Source organism: Coturnix japonica, chromosome 3 (assembly GCF_054131305.1).
Source record: "Coturnix japonica strain WE chromosome 3, WE-NBRP24, whole genome shotgun sequence".
Lineage (NCBI taxonomy): Eukaryota > Metazoa > Chordata > Aves > Galliformes > Phasianidae > Coturnix > Coturnix japonica.
Genome location: NC_140665.1, coordinates 7300495 through 7317472, shown reverse-complemented (window position 1 = coordinate 7317472; position 16978 = coordinate 7300495). Strand labels below are relative to the sequence as shown.

At 50.5% G+C, this 16978-nt stretch overlaps 2 protein-coding genes across 4 annotated transcripts; one reads left to right on the top strand and one right to left on the bottom strand.

The window, feature by feature from the left end:
- Positions 1-1911: 1911 nt before the first annotated feature.
- LOC107310728 (uncharacterized) lies at positions 1912-11124 on the bottom strand. 3 transcript variants are annotated; one of them, XM_085542523.1, is made up of 8 exons: positions 10987-11124; positions 9122-9337; positions 8868-9051; positions 5126-8377; positions 4545-4715; positions 4074-4246; positions 3671-3788; positions 1912-2714 (listed from the first exon to the last, which is right to left on the bottom strand). In XM_085542523.1, exons 2-8 carry the CDS (start codon positions 9325-9327, stop codon positions 2457-2459), a joined length of 4362 nt encoding a protein of 1453 aa, XP_085398649.1. In that variant the 5' UTR covers positions 9328-9337; positions 10987-11124; the 3' UTR covers positions 1912-2456. The 3 variants fall into 3 exon arrangements, with proteins under 3 accessions (XP_085398649.1, XP_085398650.1, XP_015712106.2); XM_085542524.1 differs by lacking the exon at positions 10987-11124 and adding an exon at positions 9460-9599 and having other exon boundaries at positions 9122-9333; XM_015856620.3 differs by lacking the exons at positions 3671-3788; positions 10987-11124 and having other exon boundaries at positions 2474-2714; positions 9122-9470.
- NAPB (NSF attachment protein beta) lies at positions 10245-16934 on the top strand. The gene is made up of 11 exons (XM_015856683.3): positions 10245-10377; positions 10831-10910; positions 11199-11315; positions 11737-11783; positions 11901-11978; positions 12279-12334; positions 12811-12895; positions 13203-13307; positions 13787-13855; positions 14156-14206; positions 14395-16934. The coding sequence occupies exons 1-11, from the start codon at positions 10280-10282 to the stop codon at positions 14497-14499; spliced, it is 891 nt and encodes a 296-aa protein (XP_015712169.1). The 5' UTR covers positions 10245-10279; the 3' UTR covers positions 14500-16934.
- Positions 16935-16978: the final 44 nt, after the last annotated feature.

Here is a 16978-nt window from a genome sequence, read left to right as displayed (position 1 = left end):
AGTCCTGAGATCAGACCTTCTGATCCAGAGGATGTTGGCGTTGTTCTCTGACCGCGGTTATCATCACTGCTATGAGAAATGTCGTGCATGTTCTTTAATTTGCAAAGATGTTGCATGCCGAGAGCGCGACTGTCCTCGAAACCTCTCTCCTTTTTGCCTTTTGGGTTGCTTTTTATATAGAGGAAATGTAGTTATTCCTAGCTAGCTACATTTAAAATAAAATGTTGCAGTCTGCTCAATTGCTACCTGGTTCCCTCCCACTTGGAATGTTTCTTTGCATTAAGCCTCTTCCTTGGCGGACCTTTTCCTCTTGCTCTCTGCGTGTTGGCTGGGTAGTGCTGGCAACTGGGATGTGATGGTGTTGCAAATTCGGTATTGCTGAAGGCAATAGTGGTTTCAGTTCACTTTCCTATTTTCTTAAGAGTATAATTTGTATGAACGATGTTCTAAATAGCGCTCAGAATATTTTGAGATAACGAAGAACTGGACACAAAACATGGCTGTTAGACCTGAGTAATTACTTCTGCATCTGATGATGTTTGTTTGGTCAGGAATTCTATTGCAAAACTGAGCCAGCTGAATTGGACAGCCAGGAAGAGCAGTTTGGAAAAGCAGCCTGTGGATTGATAGGGGCACAGAGAGAGAGAGAGCGCCGAGTCTGAGTTAAGGCCAAATGCAGGGCTTCGTGTTTAGATGTGAGAGGTTTTTAGATCATATTTGCAGAGTGGACAGCAGTAATCTGAAGTTCTGCAGAGCAGCAAAGTTATCATCACCAAATTGAACTCTGACTCGTTTTCAGTGTATGAGAAAAATAAGGGTCGAAGGAAAAATGCTGATACCAGGGATAAAGTGTTATGCCTTGCAGTGTAGATAGCCAGAGGATCTCAGGTGGTTTGCTGTTGGTCCAGGTGTGGATCCGTTTTGGACTTGCAGATGAAAATGGATTGTGTTTTGGTAAGGGGACCCAGAACGCTAGTTTCAAACACAGGAGATCAACTGCCATGTTAGTACCTTTAATATAACGTGGGGCTTCGTTTGGAGCAAGAAGGAGGACAAGGTAAGGAGAAAATGAAATCTGAAAGGGGCTGGCTTGTCCTTGCAATTTACTGTCTCTATGTGAAACCTTTCTCCTTCCATCCATCCATGATCCAGCTGGGCCTGGCCAGGAGCTCTGTGAGGGCATCCCCGGCTGCAGTGCAAGTGACCGTGGGCTGCTTCCTCTCCTCTGCCTGTGCTTGCTTGTTTGTTTGTTGCAGATTTCTTCCCTGAGCTCGAGGTTGCTGTGGTGTGCCTGCTGCTACTGCTCTCTCTTGAGACGCAGAGAGGATTCATCGCTACAGTGGAAGCATTGACCTATCCTGTAAGCCATAGGGAAAGTCTTGGGGGGTATCTGTGCCCAACAGAGGGGCAGAAAGGTGTGTGGGGACAGTCCTGCCACACTGAGCTCAGGTCTGCTGTAAGAAATGATTGTATCTCTTGCAGGGAAAGCACTTGCTTCCATCCCTTCCTCCAGCACGGAGCACCCGTTTCCCTCGGACACTTACAACTGCTTTCTGAGGCGGTGAAGAGCAGTAAAAGGAGCAGCCAGTACTGGGGGTCCCGCGTGTCCCAGGCGCCCATAGTTGCAAGGTGGGTGAGCATCAGCACTGAATGTTTTACTGTAATGGTGTGCCCTTGAATTCTGAAAAAAAAGGCTGCATTTCAGGCTGTAGGACCTGCTGAATCGGGGCCAGCAGGTGTGACAAAATGCTTCTGCTGGCCCTGGACTATTGAAAGAGTAAAATAATCTCTGCCATTCAGAAAGACTGAGCATTCCTACATCAGCACCTGCTGTTGCTGCCCTGTGATGAAAAGACTATTCAGGAATTTCCTAGCTTCCATATGTAGCCTGTCTACATATTTTTCTGCCACAAAGGAGAGAATATTAATCCCTCACACTCAAAGTTATTTTCTTTATTGCAAAGTGCACAGTGTTTAGTTGCATGACTGCTTTGCATTTCAGAAGTCAGTGACCCCATCCCTTAAAACTCCTCACTCAGTTCTTCTTTCCTCGGGGTTTTGTAGTACTGTGGGTTGTGTTACTGTAGAAAAAAAGGTGATGGTTGCTGGGAATGCCCTTCAGCTCTCCTTACCGGGGTGGTGTCTGTTATGTAATACTGCTAGATGAAGAGGAGTGTGACAGGGCCCTGAGAAAGACCTCCCAGCTCTGAGGCGATATGGTGCTGCAGATGAGCAACACCCTCTGATCCTACCAGCTGCCTTTGCTGCTGCTGCGAATGTGTTCCTGCATCCTTCTGTTTGCATCTGGAGAGCACAAAAACTGGCGAAGGTTCCTCCTGAAATGGCATCTTCCCTATGTCAGCATTTCAGAAGGTTCACTGACTGCCGCAGAGCCCCAGCTGTCTCACACCTGCAAAGTTGGGCAGCTCACTTGCATCAGGAATCCTTTCCTCTTTCTAGAGGTGGCTGCCCATAATTGCATGTCCTTCAATAGATTTGGGACACTTGTGGGTTCCACTGGTCACAGGCGGCTGTCCTTCCACCATGGCTGTGAGTGTGGGCTCAGCCCATGCCTGAGTCTTGCGGAGGCCTAATTCATCCCTGTCTGAGTTTAAGCATCGCTTGGTTCTATGCCACAACAGGTTTTTCCTCCACTCGGTGCAAAAAGCAGCAGCTGCTGCTTCTTCAGAGTTAGGAGCAGGCTGTCGCAAGCCCTGTTGGAAGGAGACAAATATTTATGTACTTGAATCCATTAAGACAAATGATATATGTCAGAATGTAATGACATCTGTATGAGCGATGTGATGTTTCTTTTAGTTAATGCTTAAAAAGTACTTCAGATTCTTAAAAATCTGCTTACAGAGAGAAAAATGATGCTGTCTCATTGGCTTATTGGTAAACGAGCCCGTACATTTTGAAAGGGGAGAAGCTGGGTCATAAAGGACTTTGTAATCTGGACAGTTGAGATAAAAGAACAGCTCGTTACATCAGGCTGTCAGCAGGTAACCCAGGCAGTACACCTTAAACAGCATAGGTAATGATGGACAGGAGGAGCTTTCCCATGCTTTTTGCTGATTGTCCATCAACCAAGATTCTAATCAGAACTCTTTCAAAAAGGCACGGAGCTCAGCAGGGGTTGTAGGGCTACATAGGAGATTAAGGTACACAATGAAGAAGTACACCGGCACAGAGTGCAGTTGTATTTGTGCTTGTTTTCAGTGCTTTCACATCAAGTCTGCTCTCACAAACTATTTACAGTTGGATCAGTCAGCCGTTGCTGGCAGCTGCAATGTGAGCTCTTGGGAGTTCTGATCAAAGCCCGTCTTGAGACAGCGCAGAGGCTGAGACTGACACAGACTATTTCCAAATCAAGGCCTCCAATGACGTGCTGCCACTCTCCTCTCCAAGTATGAAATGAGAAATGGACCAACTAAAGATGACTTCAAAGCTGGTAGCAGTGACAGAGCAGACTCAATGCCCAGAAAAATTGCAGAGGAGGCTTTGGAAACAAAGCAGGAAGGCATTAAACAGAACCATAATGGATAGGAACCTTGACCCCTGGCTATTGCTGACAGCTTCTGCATCCCCACCACCAGACATGGCTGGGGGAGCTCCCCGTAGCACAAGCTCACCTTGCAAAACCTATTCAGTGTCATCAGCATTAACTTACTTTGATGCATGCTGCCTCGGTTGCCTTCAGAACATGTAAAACTGCTTGAATTAGGTTCTGCGCGTTGCTCACGAGCAGCTCAGAAGAGGACTTGCTCTCAGCTGTGACTGCTTTTACCCTTAAAGACATGTTGAGATATTTTATTGGAAGAGCATGGAAGCACGCACCTCTCTGCCACCAGGTGCTCCAAAGCCAGAAGCAGCATCCCCTGCACTGTTGTAGTTTTCCAGGGGAAATGAGGCAAGCAAACAGGAGGAAAGGGCTGCTGGCAGCAGCAGAAAGAGAAGAACCTGCTGAACTGTAACTGAGCTCTAAGCTACACCCAGATCCAACACAGACCTCTGGAGACCACTGTGCACATCCCTTTGAGCCTCAAGGAAATTCCTTGTTGCCAGCAACTCACCTGGCCACGATGGCGAGCTGGCTGCTGATGGTGTGGGTCTGCTCGGCAGCACACAGCAGCTCTGCAGAACAGCTCTTGTCCAGGCAGATCTTCGCAATGATGCGGCCGAATGTAACAAATGCCTGCCCATCAGAAGCTATTTGCATAGCGCAGGCAACAAGCTGCTCCTTGCTCTAAAACAAAATGGAAATGTGATGGGGAGGAGGAAAAATAAACGTCTTTCCTGTAAGATGAGAGCGTCCAGAAAAGTCAGGTGTATTCTGAAATGAGGACAGGTCTGGTCATGAGACTTTCATCTTCTTTCAGGAAAGTAATTCCTGAAATTACTGGGTGAGATGCACCCAGCGCCACTTTCAGAAGGATGGGATAACACGGGTTTTTCAGCAGGTACCGGGCATTTGGTACCTTCTCTAGAAGGCATCTTTATACCTATGAAATTGATGGGGTGGAAGGGGGTGAGAAACTCCGTACCGTGATGGGGCCCTTCTTCCTCAGGAACTGAGTCATGTGAAGCATCCTTACTGCCACGTCCTTGGTGATCTGGGTCATCCTGCTGGGACCTCCCTGCATTCTGTCACTGTCCTCCCTCTCTTGCTTCCCAAAGCTGCTTGTGAAGGAGGTACTGAGAGGACTGTTCCCTTGCTGTCAAGACAACAACTGAATGGTTAGAAATCTAGAATATTGCTCCTGGCAACTGGCAGCAATTGTGGGAGCAGGGTGGCTGTTACTCCTGAGGAAAGCTCACTGAGAGGTCAGGAGCTGAGCAGAGAGAGGTAGTATTTTAGGAAAAGAAGGGCAGTGCAGCCCCCTGCTCCTAAGGAACAGTGTTTTGGAGATGGATTTATTTGTGTAAAGGTCTCTATTAGGTCAGATATCCAGAACTTAATTGCATGGGGCACCCAGCAGCTTGAGCTAACAAAGAAATTGGCTCTGCTGTGGGCAGGGGTTGGACTGTTGGTCACCAGGAGATCCCTGCTAACCTCACTTATCCTTGTACTGAACAGCATCCATCAAACTGCACTAAAAGATAATGGGGGAAAGAACTAACGTACCATTTCACGTGCCTCTCTGATAGCTCTGCTTGCTTGTCCACTCCTGCTCAGGCAAGTTTCTGCTGACTTGGTGGGCCTCAGAGCATCAAGCTGTTGGGCTGGGGAGATCTTAGCTGTGCTGCTGTGCTCTTTTGGAGAGCGCTGGTCCCCCACGTTTTGCAGGTGTTGTCTCATGAGCTCCAGGATGTGTCCATTGATGCCCTGGACAGCCTGAAGCTGCGTGGCAAGGTAGTGTGCTTTAGCTGACCAGTACCAGACAATGCTGTCCAGGTGGAGATGCCTTTTGTCCTGGTGGCTTTGGAAGAGCTGGCTGGCACTGTCCACTGCGTCAGAAGTGAGGACCAGGAGGTGGTCTGCAACAGAGAGCAGGTCTCCCCATGACTGCAGTTGAGCGGTGGTCTCCAGGACATTTTGGAGGGTGGTTTTGACCCACTGGATGTTGGCCATTAGCTGACTTGCCTTCTCTTTAAAAGCTTTTAGGCTCATCTCCCTGCACTCTTTGGGGAGGGAAGACAGGGCTGGTCCAACTACATCTCGGATGACTTGTAGGTGTTCAGTGTTGGCCTTCTCCAGGTGAAGCAGTAACGCCTTGGCCCTGAGGGCCAAGTCTCTCTGCAGGAGCTCAAAGCGAATGTACAAGCTGGCAGTAGGCAGCGGAGAGACCAAGAGGGTATTGGAGGCATCCAGCAGTGCTTCCATTAGCACCTTTATCTCTTCCCTGAGAGTGAGGATTTCACTGTGGCCGCAGTCTTCAGGGCAAGTGAAGTAAGAGAGTCGGGCAGCTTCCTGCAGCCTCAGGGAGGCCTCAGACACAGCAGCTAAGAGGCTCTGCGGACAAAGCTTGTTCTCCATGGCACTTCTTAGCTCCCTCAGGAACAGGATGTCTCTGCCTATGAACTGATCCACAGCACCCAGGAGCACATGCATGCTGATGGCCCAGTGGACACAGTGCAGCTCCAGCCTGGCCTCTCCCAGCTTGCAGGAGCCCTCAAAGGACATTGCTTTCTCAAGTAATACTTTGGTGTTCATCTGAGCATGTGAAAATTTGGCTTGGACCTGTAGAAAGTTTTCCCAGACACCAGGACAAATGGGATTCTGTTTACTACAGGCCATGCTTGCAATGTCCTCTGCTATCTGAACCGCTCCTGCTAAACCCATCATGGTCTCATCCAAAGCTTGTTTGCTGCTCATAAAGTCAGTGGCCAAGATAAAACCAAGCACTTGTTGAGACAGACTGTACCAAGAGCCTGCCAGGGCTGCCAGGCACTCTTTGGTCTCACGGATGGTTTCTGAAAGGGAAAGTGCAGTTTGGAGAAGTCTGTCTTGATGCTGGAGCTGCCCTGAGGCTGTTTCCCTGGCCAAGCTAATAACACATGGTGTCAGTAAGATAATCTTCTGGTACTGCCCCAGCATCTCCATTAGGGGAGAGGAAGCAATAGGCAGCGCTTCCTTTGCTGCATCAATACAGCAGGTAGAGACTTCGAGCAAGGCAGAGCAGGCAGCATTCACAGCTGCTGTATCATGGGCTCTTGTTGCTGCTAGGAGTGCTGTAATGACAGGGTGAATTTCTCCTTTCCTTGGAACAACATCTGGGTGTGAGTTACCTGCTTGTGGGGACGGATTACTTAAGGTATCTTCTTGCAGTTTAGTTTGGCTGGTAATGTTTTTTAACCCTGCATAGGATGAGTTGAGTTCAAGCTCCTTCGCAACATCAGCACCCCGTACTTGTTCCCGCAGAGGGCTGAGGATATCTGGGTGGTTGGATCCATCCAGCCCATCCTGAATGCAGTGAGCAGCATCCATCAGGGAGCTCACTGTCTTTGAAAAGACAGCCCTAGTTTGAAGGCAGGAGGATTTCTCCGCACAAAGGGCCGTGGATGCTTTCAGCTCAAGAATGGACTTGGCCAGCTGCTCAACCCAAACCAGCAGGCCGTTCCTGAAGATGGGGTCTGTTGCTCTATCCACATACCTGACAGCAGCTTCAGTGACCCACCGAGCCCAACTGGTGAGGACAGCAGCATGCCTAGAGAGCCTTTCGGGGTCCTGATGTTGTAGGGCCTTGTCACACCATTCCTTGTGCTTGGCCATTTCCTGGATGGACACCTTCATGAACTCATGCATGCTGATTGTGTCCTCAAAACACTGCAAGAGGTTTTCTGTTGTCCTGGCCCACGCGTGGTACAAGGACTGCAGCTGCTGAGCAGTGCTCGCGTGGGTTGGATTTCTGCTCATTTCTGTGAGCACCGGAGGGAGACTGGCAAGGAGGCTCTTCAAGTGCTCTATGCAGTCGTGGATTTCTGTAGCAGTTTGAGGTTTGGTGCACCTGCCCAGGACAAAGTCTGTCACTCTGAGCACCTGCTGGGCATGTGTGAAGAAGGTGGCAGTGAGGGGCTGAAGCTTCTTCAGTAATCCTCCCTGCTCTGCTGGAAAATACCCCGTACCTGCATGGGTAAGAGCTTCCTCTACTAACTGCCTCAGGGGCTCCTTGGCCTCAGAGAAGGCATTGAGGATTTCATGCAGAGTAGCTTTGAGCACAGCCTGGTCAAGGTCCTTCACCTCCTTTCTCATGGTGTGACATTCCTCCTGCAGGCTGCTTTCTCCCCAGCTTGGCCTTGTCCGTCCCTCCTGCTGACTTACGTGGCAGCAAATGCTCTTTCTGAGCTGTAGGAGAACCCAGCAACGTTTTACCAGATCCTGCTTTAGATCTGCCCTGCACATCTCTGCTAGAAGCATGCAGTAGAAAACTACTGCTTCCACCTGAGCGCTGAACTCGCTGTCAGAGAGGTGAACTGGGTCTGGGTGGTAGAGGAGAGCCAGCAGCCTATGCACATGATGGGAGAAGGTCCCGTGTCTGTCCTGAAGCTCGTTGCTGCCCTTGCTGTCGACCAGCAAAGAAACAAGCTCTTGGATGGTCCTCTCCATCAGCTGAAAGGCATAGCTTTTGGAGCAGTTGACTCGTTGAGGCCAGGAGCATTGAAGGTGGCGGTGCTTGGATTCATGGATCAGAGGAATGCACTCCTGAAGGAGCTGCAAAGTCTGGGCCAAGCGGGTCCATCGAGGAGAGTCTTGGAGTTCCTGGAGGTGCTGTGCTGTCAGATTGCTCAGCAGAAGAAAGGCCTTAGAGAAGTCCTGGAAAGCACCCAGCAGTCCTGGCACATCCCCCGTATCCCGCAGCGTGCCCAGGCACTCCAGCAGCCAGCTGGCAGCCTGTGTTATACTTCTTGTCCCGGCAGCACCTTCGATCCGAAGGATCTAGTGCAGCAGAAAGCAAAGGCAACGTGGAAAAGGTTATGCATCACTGTTGCATCCCTCTGGAAATGATACTGTATCTGCAGCTGGGAAGAAAAGAGGTGTGTAGTGCCCAGCAGGCCTGCCCTAGTGAGCACACAGGGAGTCCTGGCATTATCAAGGTTGGATGAGACCAGCAGAATCATCCAGTCCAACCCCACCGTGCCCACTGCCCACGGCCCTCAGTGCCACATCCCCACGGCTCTGGGACACCTCCATGGACGGTGACCCCACCACTCCTGTGCAGCTGTGCCACTGCATCACCGCTCTGTGGAGAAGGAATTGCTCCTGATACCCACCGTGAATTACAACCGGGCACAACATGAGGCCATCCACTCTCACCCTATTGAAGAAACAACTGTTGCTCCAACTAGAGCTCCCGCAGCTGGTCCCAGCCATCTCATCCCTCCTCCAGCTTCACCCTCCCCACCAGCACCCTCCCCTCCGGCATTACCTTCACGGTCTCAGTGAGGACGCCCTTTGCTGCTGCAGCCAGCACCTCCCTGTGGCTGTGGCTGTCCGGCTGTCCCTGCAGCTGTTGGGCTGCCTGCAGCACGTGCCTCCCTGCCATCATGAGGGACTGGGCTGTGAGATGTGTCTCCTCCTGGTATACCTTGTCACTGGATTGCTCGGCCAATCTGGAAGAAAAGACTCAGAGCTCAGCATGTCCCCATTCCATAAGTACCACCCATCGGCCAGCAAAATTACCTTCGTGCAGCAGAAGCGAGTTCATCAGTGGCTTTGGCTAATCTTTCTGCATTCTCCTCTATATTGGGTAAGGTCTGACACATCCCATCTTCCTGTTCCAGGGCGAGGATTAGATGACAGAGCTCTGCGGCCATGGGGCAAAGGATCCTCTGGATAGCTTTGTTTTCTGTCTGTATTCCAAGATCGTAGAGATAAAAAGGCTCCATTGTGTCCTGCCTGGAAAAGAAGGGAAATAAAACCTGGAATGGTTTGGGATCCTTCACAACGTGTGATCCGTTTCAGCAGCAATCTTGGGCTGGAGGAAACCCTGGAGGCCATTGGAGCGTTGAGTGCAGCACCTCCCTGCAGGAGGGAAGGCGTCGTGCTGTGAGTGACCCAGAGCTTCCCAGCCCTGCTGTAAGTGGAGCCCGTGTGTGTGTCCCATGGAGGTGCCGCAGTGCTGACAGCTCAGCTCTTAGCAGCTCCCATTGCAGCTGGTGTTATGTGAGCCTGGGCCGCACAGCGATCACCTTCCCTGGTATTGAGTTCTACACCTGCAGAGAGCTCTGGGGCAGCGATCCAAAACCACGTGGGCAACTTAATTATTGATTAATTCCCTTTGCGGATGCTTTGAAAAGCACAGGTCTGAAGGACAGGACCAGGAGCTGCAGCCCAGGGGCAGCGCACAGCCAGGCTCCCCTGTGGGCTTTCTCACTTTGTAAGCAGCAGATGTGGCTCCTTTTGGCAATAGGTGAGACCCACTTGGCAGCTCCAACCCGCCCTGCATCACCCAGCCCGTGTGTTGCCATGTTTGTGTGCAGCCCAGCACATCTTGGCCAAGCACACTGCAGCGATGGCGCTGGCATCCAGCACACAACAGGGATGCTGGTGCCAAACTGCTTTGCCAAGAAGAAGAAATTCATCTCTACTTTGAGGAACGGGACAGGAAATGGGCAAACTGATTGCCTCTTCTCCTGGCTTTTCCTGTGCTCGTTCACTGATGGAGAGCAGCCGCAGGGAGACCCTTCTGTGTTGTGCAGCCCGAGGCCGTGCGCTGCGTGCACGCATCGTGCGCTGCGCACCGTGCTCCGCCTCCGTGCGCGCTCCCGGAGGAGGAAGAGGAGGAGGAGGAAGAGGAGGAAGAGGAGGCGGCTCCGGGCCTGGCCGAGCGCTGCCGCGATGGACAACTCGGGGAAGGAGCGGGAGGCCGTGCAGCTGATGGCCGAGGCCGAGAAGCGGGTGAAGGGCTCGCACTCCTTCCTGCGGGGGCTCTTCGGGTGAGCGAATCTGGGATGGGGAGGGGGAGAGGTTGCAAGAGGAAAAGGGGGCTGCAAAATAACGGGGTGGTGCGGTGCGGGGAGGTGGGGGTTGTGAAAGGGAGATGCGATGGGGAGGGGATGCAAAAAGGGGGAAATTGCGGAGATGGGGTGATCGGCGTGCAGGGGGGCTGCATAAGGGGGATTGCACGGCCCGGACGACACCCCCGCCCCATAAGCAGAGCAGGGGGTGGCGGCTCGGTGCACGCAGATGCTGTGCTGGGTGGGCGGCTGTGGATGTGTCCGCATGGCAAAGGCCGTCTGTGTTTTGCTGAATAATTGCTGGCACGACACGGGGAGCAGAGGGTGGGAGCCGCGGTGCCCGCAGGGTGCTGTGAGCAGCGCTGTGCAGGCACTGAAACCCGCCTGCAAAGAGGCAAAAGAGGCTTGATGCTCTCTCCTGCTCTCGTCCAGGGGTAACACCAGAGTGGAGGAGGCCTGTGAGATGTACACCAGGGCTGCAAACATGTTCAAGATTGCCAAAAATTGGAGCGGTGAGTGCGGCCTGGGGGAGGGAGGGGAGGACTGAGTATTTGTGCTGTTAAATGGGCCCGTCTGGGGACAGCTTACCACGCTAAACTGGAGCTATAGCAGCCCGCAGGGTGCTGATGTTGTGGGAGGAGGTTTGCACGGAGCCCAGCATTGCTGTGCTGACCTGGGTTGGAAATGCCTTTGGGGCTGTTGAAACTCTAAAGCTTTCCTGGTGCCGGGTGGTTGGCGGCTGTTTCCCTGCAGTTCTGTTCTCTCTGTGGGGTACACTCGGTGCTGTGCTTCTATTCCAGCTGCAGGGAACGCCTTCTGCCAAGCAGCCAAGCTGCACATGCAGCTGCAAAGCAAGCACGACTCGGCCACCAGCTTTGTGGACGCTGGGAACGCCTACAAAAAAGCAGACCCACAAGGTACAGGGGATCAGATCCGGGATTGTTTAGTGCAAATCTTCTTAGCAGCGTAGGAGCGCAGCGCCACGGCTTTCAGAGTCAGCTGGTCCGTGTGCTTGGAGAGCCTGCTGGGGATTACTGCCATTTCTTCCTTGTGCCATCTCTCCGGCATGAGAGAGATGCTTTCTGTTGGCTGGATGTGGCTCGTCCTGATGGCTGTGTCACCTCCTGGTGTCGGGGCTGCTGTGGGATGGTTGAGGTGGGCTCAGTGGGTGAGATTCCCCTGAAGCTGAGGGCTCAGGGTCTTCAGCCCCATAGACATCCAGATGTGCCCCCAGATGTTCCACATCTCTGAAGTTGTTTTTTGGGGGGAAAGTCTTAAAATGGGCGCTCCGGTGTGCCAGCTGACTTTGTGTTGTTTTTCTGAACACACATGCTGCAGAGGCCATCAACTGCTTAAATGCAGCTATCGATATCTACACTGACATGGTAAGAGGCTGGGGTTGGGGCTGAGCTGTGTGTCCAAGGCACAATCACTGTGCCCACGTTATGACTGTGCGCCAGGTGGGGAGGAACCTCCTCTCACAGCACTTCTGTCCTCCCCAGGGGCGGTTCACCATCGCAGCCAAACACCACATCACTATTGCAGAGATCTACGAGGCCGAGCTGGTTGACATCGAGAAGGTAAGAGTGCCAGACCCTGTGTTTGCTGCTGTAGGGCACTGAGATCCCGAAGCATCACCTTTATTAAACATGCTTTGGAGTCTGGGGCTGTTAACAAGCATGTGGGTGAACGTTCAAGGGCAGCATCGCGTTTTGAATTTGCTGGGTGCTCCTTTTGACCCACAGCCCCACAGCGTGTCGTCATCTCACTCCTTTCATCTGCAGAGCGGAAAAGCTTTTGTGAGCATGGTCACTGTGCACTGATCTAACCCAAACCCCCGCTGCAGAAGCAGTGTTCAAGCATAATGTTTCTGTCCCCAGGCGATTGCGCACTACGAGCAGGCTGCGGACTATTACAAAGGAGAAGAGTCCAACAGGCAAGTGGGCTTTGGGAAGTGGTTTCTTCTAGCAGGGAAGGGTTGGAAATGGGGACTTGCCCTAGATTGCATACATCCTCATACTCCTCGCCCAACAGGCTCTTCTAAAACATCCTTTGGTAGGATGCCCAAATCCTACGTGATTATTTTAAGCCTAGCAGGTGCCCGTGCGTCATGCCAGTTGGGTTTCTAAAGGATGCTTACATTTCTGTGCAGGGTTCTTATGCTGCAAGCAGACTCATCTTGGTTGGTGTGCCTGTTCTAGGTGCATAGAAAGCACAAAGAGATGAGCGATGTCTGACATCTGGTCGGGCTGTGAGGTCTTTGTGCTTTTCCCTGGGTGTTTGTTAGTCACCTACTTTGTAGCTTGTGGGTCTTGCCTTTTTAGGCAGCAGGCGGAGGCTGGGATGCATGCAGGTGCTTGCAGGTGGCATGGATGCTCTCCTTCCTCACTTATTTTCTGGTATGGATTGCAGCTCAGCCAACAAATGTCTGCTGAAGGTGGCTGCCTACGCTGCACAGCTGGAGCAGTACCAGAAGGCGATAGAAATCTACGAGCAGGTGAGGTGGGACAGCCTGTCCTTCTGTGCCTGCAGGCAACACTGCCTGGGATGGGCGCTGGATTACCCTGTTGGGCCTCACTTAAAGAAATCTGAGGGTGGGGATGGGTTTTCCTCTTTGGTGTCTCCCCCTAAAGCTGTCTGGCTGCCCCATAACTGTTTGCACAGACACTGGCATTTGTCATGGCTTTTATTTGCAGACAGTTGGGTGGTACTCTGTGCAGTTTTAATCAGGTGTCGTGCTTGTAATTCAGTTCCTACTGATGCACGTTTCTTTCCCAGCTCCAATAATTCCTTTTTATGCCCAGGTTGGAACAAACACGATGGATAATCCTTTGCTGAAGTACAGCGCAAAGGAGTATTTCTTCAAAGCTGCTCTGTGTCACTTCATTGTGGATGAGCTGAACGCTAAGGTCAGTGGGCTCAGAGTGGCTGCCCCAACCTCCTGCAGCCATGCTGACCAATCCGTGCCAGCAGGGAGGTGTTTCTGCAGGCTTTTATAGGGGCTTGTAGCTGGTGCTGTCACCTGCTGATTGCTGAATCGCTACCAGACTCCATCATAAGCAGGATGGAGGGTGAACTGCAGCACATCCAGAATGATGCTCAGGGGTAAATCAGGGCACGTGCTACTGCAGTGTCCAGTGCAGAGTTTTCTGCTTCCTTCCCAGCCTGTGCTCTGGCTGTGTCTGTTTGGTTCTTGCTGAGTGATATATTGGGCCACGGCTCTGAGCAGATTGAGGCCAGATCTGACCCTGCCTCTTCCTTTCCCTGTTCTTGTTGGGTTTGCTCTGAACGTTTTCTGTGTGGTTTTAGGACCAGAAGAGAAAAAAGTGAAATAAGAAGTGAGGAACCGTGTGTGAAAAGAGCCTGAGGGTGTGCTTCTCTCTTTCAGCTGGCGCTTGAGAAATACGAAGAAATGTTCCCAGCCTTTACAGATTCACGGGAATGCAAGCTATTGAAAGTAAGTAAAGACAGCATTATAATAACATGCTCACATTTAGAACTGCAAACTGCCCTTTGTGCTTTTTTTCGCCTTGCCACGGGTTTGGCCTTCTTTTCAAAACGCCTTAAGGGACATCAGACTCGTTCTGTGTTGGATTCAGACCAGGCGGGTGGGAGTAGCAGCAGCAGAAAGATGATTATTGTGGTTAACTTGAACAAACCTGGGTTTGTGTTTGTGGTGGGGAGTTGGTAGGTTGCAAAGGTCCCCCCTCATGGAGGGACTTGCAGTATTGTCTGACTTGTCATGGTGTTCTCCTAGAAACTGCTGGAAGCCCACGAGGAGCAGAACTCCGAGGCGTACACCGAGGCAGTAAGTACCCACCAGTCTCTGTGTTTCTATCTGGGGCTCTTTGAGGCGGCCTCCCTTTTTCTCTCTGTTTAACAGAGCTCTTTTCTACCTCGGGAAGAGCTGAAGGTTTAAAAGATTACACTTCAAGAGATACACGGTGCTTGTTTTTGCGGCTGCTTTCCGACTGCTTTTCTCTTTCCCTTTAATAGGTTAAAGAGTTCGATTCGATATCGCGGTTGGATCAGTGGCTCACAACCATGTTGCTTCGCATCAAGAAGTCAATTCAAGGAGAAGGGGACGGCGACCTGAAGTGAATTATTCGTGGTGTTTGTGGCATGCAGCCTAAGTCATTTGTTCTCGTGTTACAGCCAAGGACCACTCCAGGATACGTGATAAAATATCTAGCTTAATTTTGTTGCTTCTAAGTCCCAATGACTGTGTGTTTCTTTAGTACCCTGCTCTTTGTTGTGGCAACGTGGGTAGTTGAGAAGCCGTGCTCTGGGTTATCACTGGCAGGTTTTTCTAAGGTGAAAGGAACACCTCTGGCAGAAATCTTTGTGTTTTTTGTTATTGATCACCCTGAAGTTTGCACTTAGAACTCCTTTTTTCCCTTCCTTTTCCGTCTTAAGGTTCAATACCATTGAATTGAGCATGTACATTTTTGTGCCAGTGCAGTACAAATAGTAGATGCTGATCTGCTGCTGTATCATTGTTTCCTGTTTTTAAATGAACCTCTGCCAGATACACTTGAATCTTGTGGTTGTTTTGTTTTGTTTTTTAACGATTGAGCTTTTTAAATGGTGCTAGTGAACAGCTTTGTGACTCCTAGACACAGATACACATGTGCTGGAAGCATTGCACATCAGAGGGCAGGAGAGCAGACCTAGTTAACCGTGTATTTTGTATTTAAGATCTAAATATAAAGCGTAAGGCTCTTCTCTATTTTCTTGGATCTATTTTTCCACTTTGTTCTGTGGCACAGCCCCCGACCCTGCTACCCTACGATGACTTGACCCACGTAATAATATATTTTTCTAACTTCTCATTTAAATCAGCTCCCGTTGCTGTCTCCTGCAGGTCTTTTGTGTGTGCCAGGCACTGCCCCTTAGCTTCAGTCCCTTTTGCTGTTGACTCAGCTGCCTCGTTGTTGTGATGTACAGAGATGTTGGCGGAGGCTTGGCACTGAGCAGGACCCTTGTCTTATTAGGTGTTTGGGTAACAGATGGATGGAGCGTGCTTTGAAGAGATGTAGGCGCTTTAGAAATTCTCCTTGTCGTTTTAGAGATGTGTTTTCAAATGGCTGCAACCAAAGCTCCTCTGTGCAACGCGTTGTTTGACTAGCACTGATGAAGCTACCTACAGTCCAGCGTATAGACTGGCAGACCTGTGAGCCTATGCAATCTGTCAGCAGTTGTCACTTGGCATTTCTCTGCAGTGGAGTGAGACACTAAGAATGGAGACGTAGCTGCTTTGGCAGCAGTGGTGGTGGTGGCAGCTCTGGTGGGTACTGCTGCAGTTTGGAGTCTGTCTTTTGTTTCTCTCGCTGTAAGGATTCTGTCCGCTCCTGTCCTGGCAGCCCATATGTTGGCTTTCACTGCTCTGATTTTATTCTGTATGTTTATTGGAGTAGAAAACCATTGGATCAACAGACTGACCTAAAAGGGATCAGTGGTTGTGAAGCAGTACTGTTATTTCCTGCTTGCTCAAGAAAACCAAAACTCACTGCTGCTTTGCACATTTGTTTTTTTTCTGACTCTTCTCTCCAGTCACTTCTTCTCCATAGGCTGTTCTGTGCATCAGAACATGGAAGGTGAGACCCAGGAGCTGTGCAGATCTAGGATGAGTCCAGTGAGCTGGGAAGATGCTCGGTCTCCCACACAATTTCAGTTTCCTCACATCTCAGGTGTGTTTTTATGGCCAATGTCTGGCTGCAACAAATCCATCACTGCAGCCTAACTCACCTCATTTCACATCTGTCTGTCACATGGCCTTGCCAAAGAAAGTCTCTGAATTACAGCTCTGTCTGCTCATCTTCATCAGAGTTGCTCAGCCCATCAGAAACATGAAATAAGGGGTGTTTTCCCAGCATGGCCTGGGGCTGTACCAGCATCCTCCATGTGTTCTATACCCAAAAATACTGGGCATGGGCATAGGACACAGCTAATGTGATTGGCAGGTAGAGAATCTCAGAGCAAGAGTTAGACTGGCTGCAGGTATGGTCTCATTTTGTACAAGAGGACCCAAAGATGGTTTAATTTGTCTCTTTGCTAAGCATAGGCACAGCCTATAGAGAGGTTTGTCTTGACTTGGCTCCAGCACCTTTATAGCCCCACTGAGGGGAGGTTTTACTTCTGTTAATGTCACACAGAACCGAGGTGAGCGTTTTATGCCTTCTTTTTTTGGTTTGTTTTTCCAATTGTCAGTATTGTGCACAGCTGTGATAAGATGCTTCTGTTGCTGGTGGACCAGAAGACCGTACCCATGGGTACCCATAGGGTTCTATGGTCTGTTACCGTGCTCTGGAGTAAATATCATTAAAATACAAATGTTAGTTCTGTATAAATAGGCTACAGCATGACCTCCGGTGTATCAGTCGTAAACTGTTAACAGTTTTAAAATGACAATCTGCCACTCTGCTGTCTTTTTTCCCCCCAGTACACATACTATGAGAACTTATTAATGAAATGGCCTTAGCAAGAATATGTCTTGTGTGAACCTGTACATGAATAAAGTGAAAATCATGAACGTACAGAGCGAGCAATGTTCTTTATGGGAAAATACACAAGGCAGGGG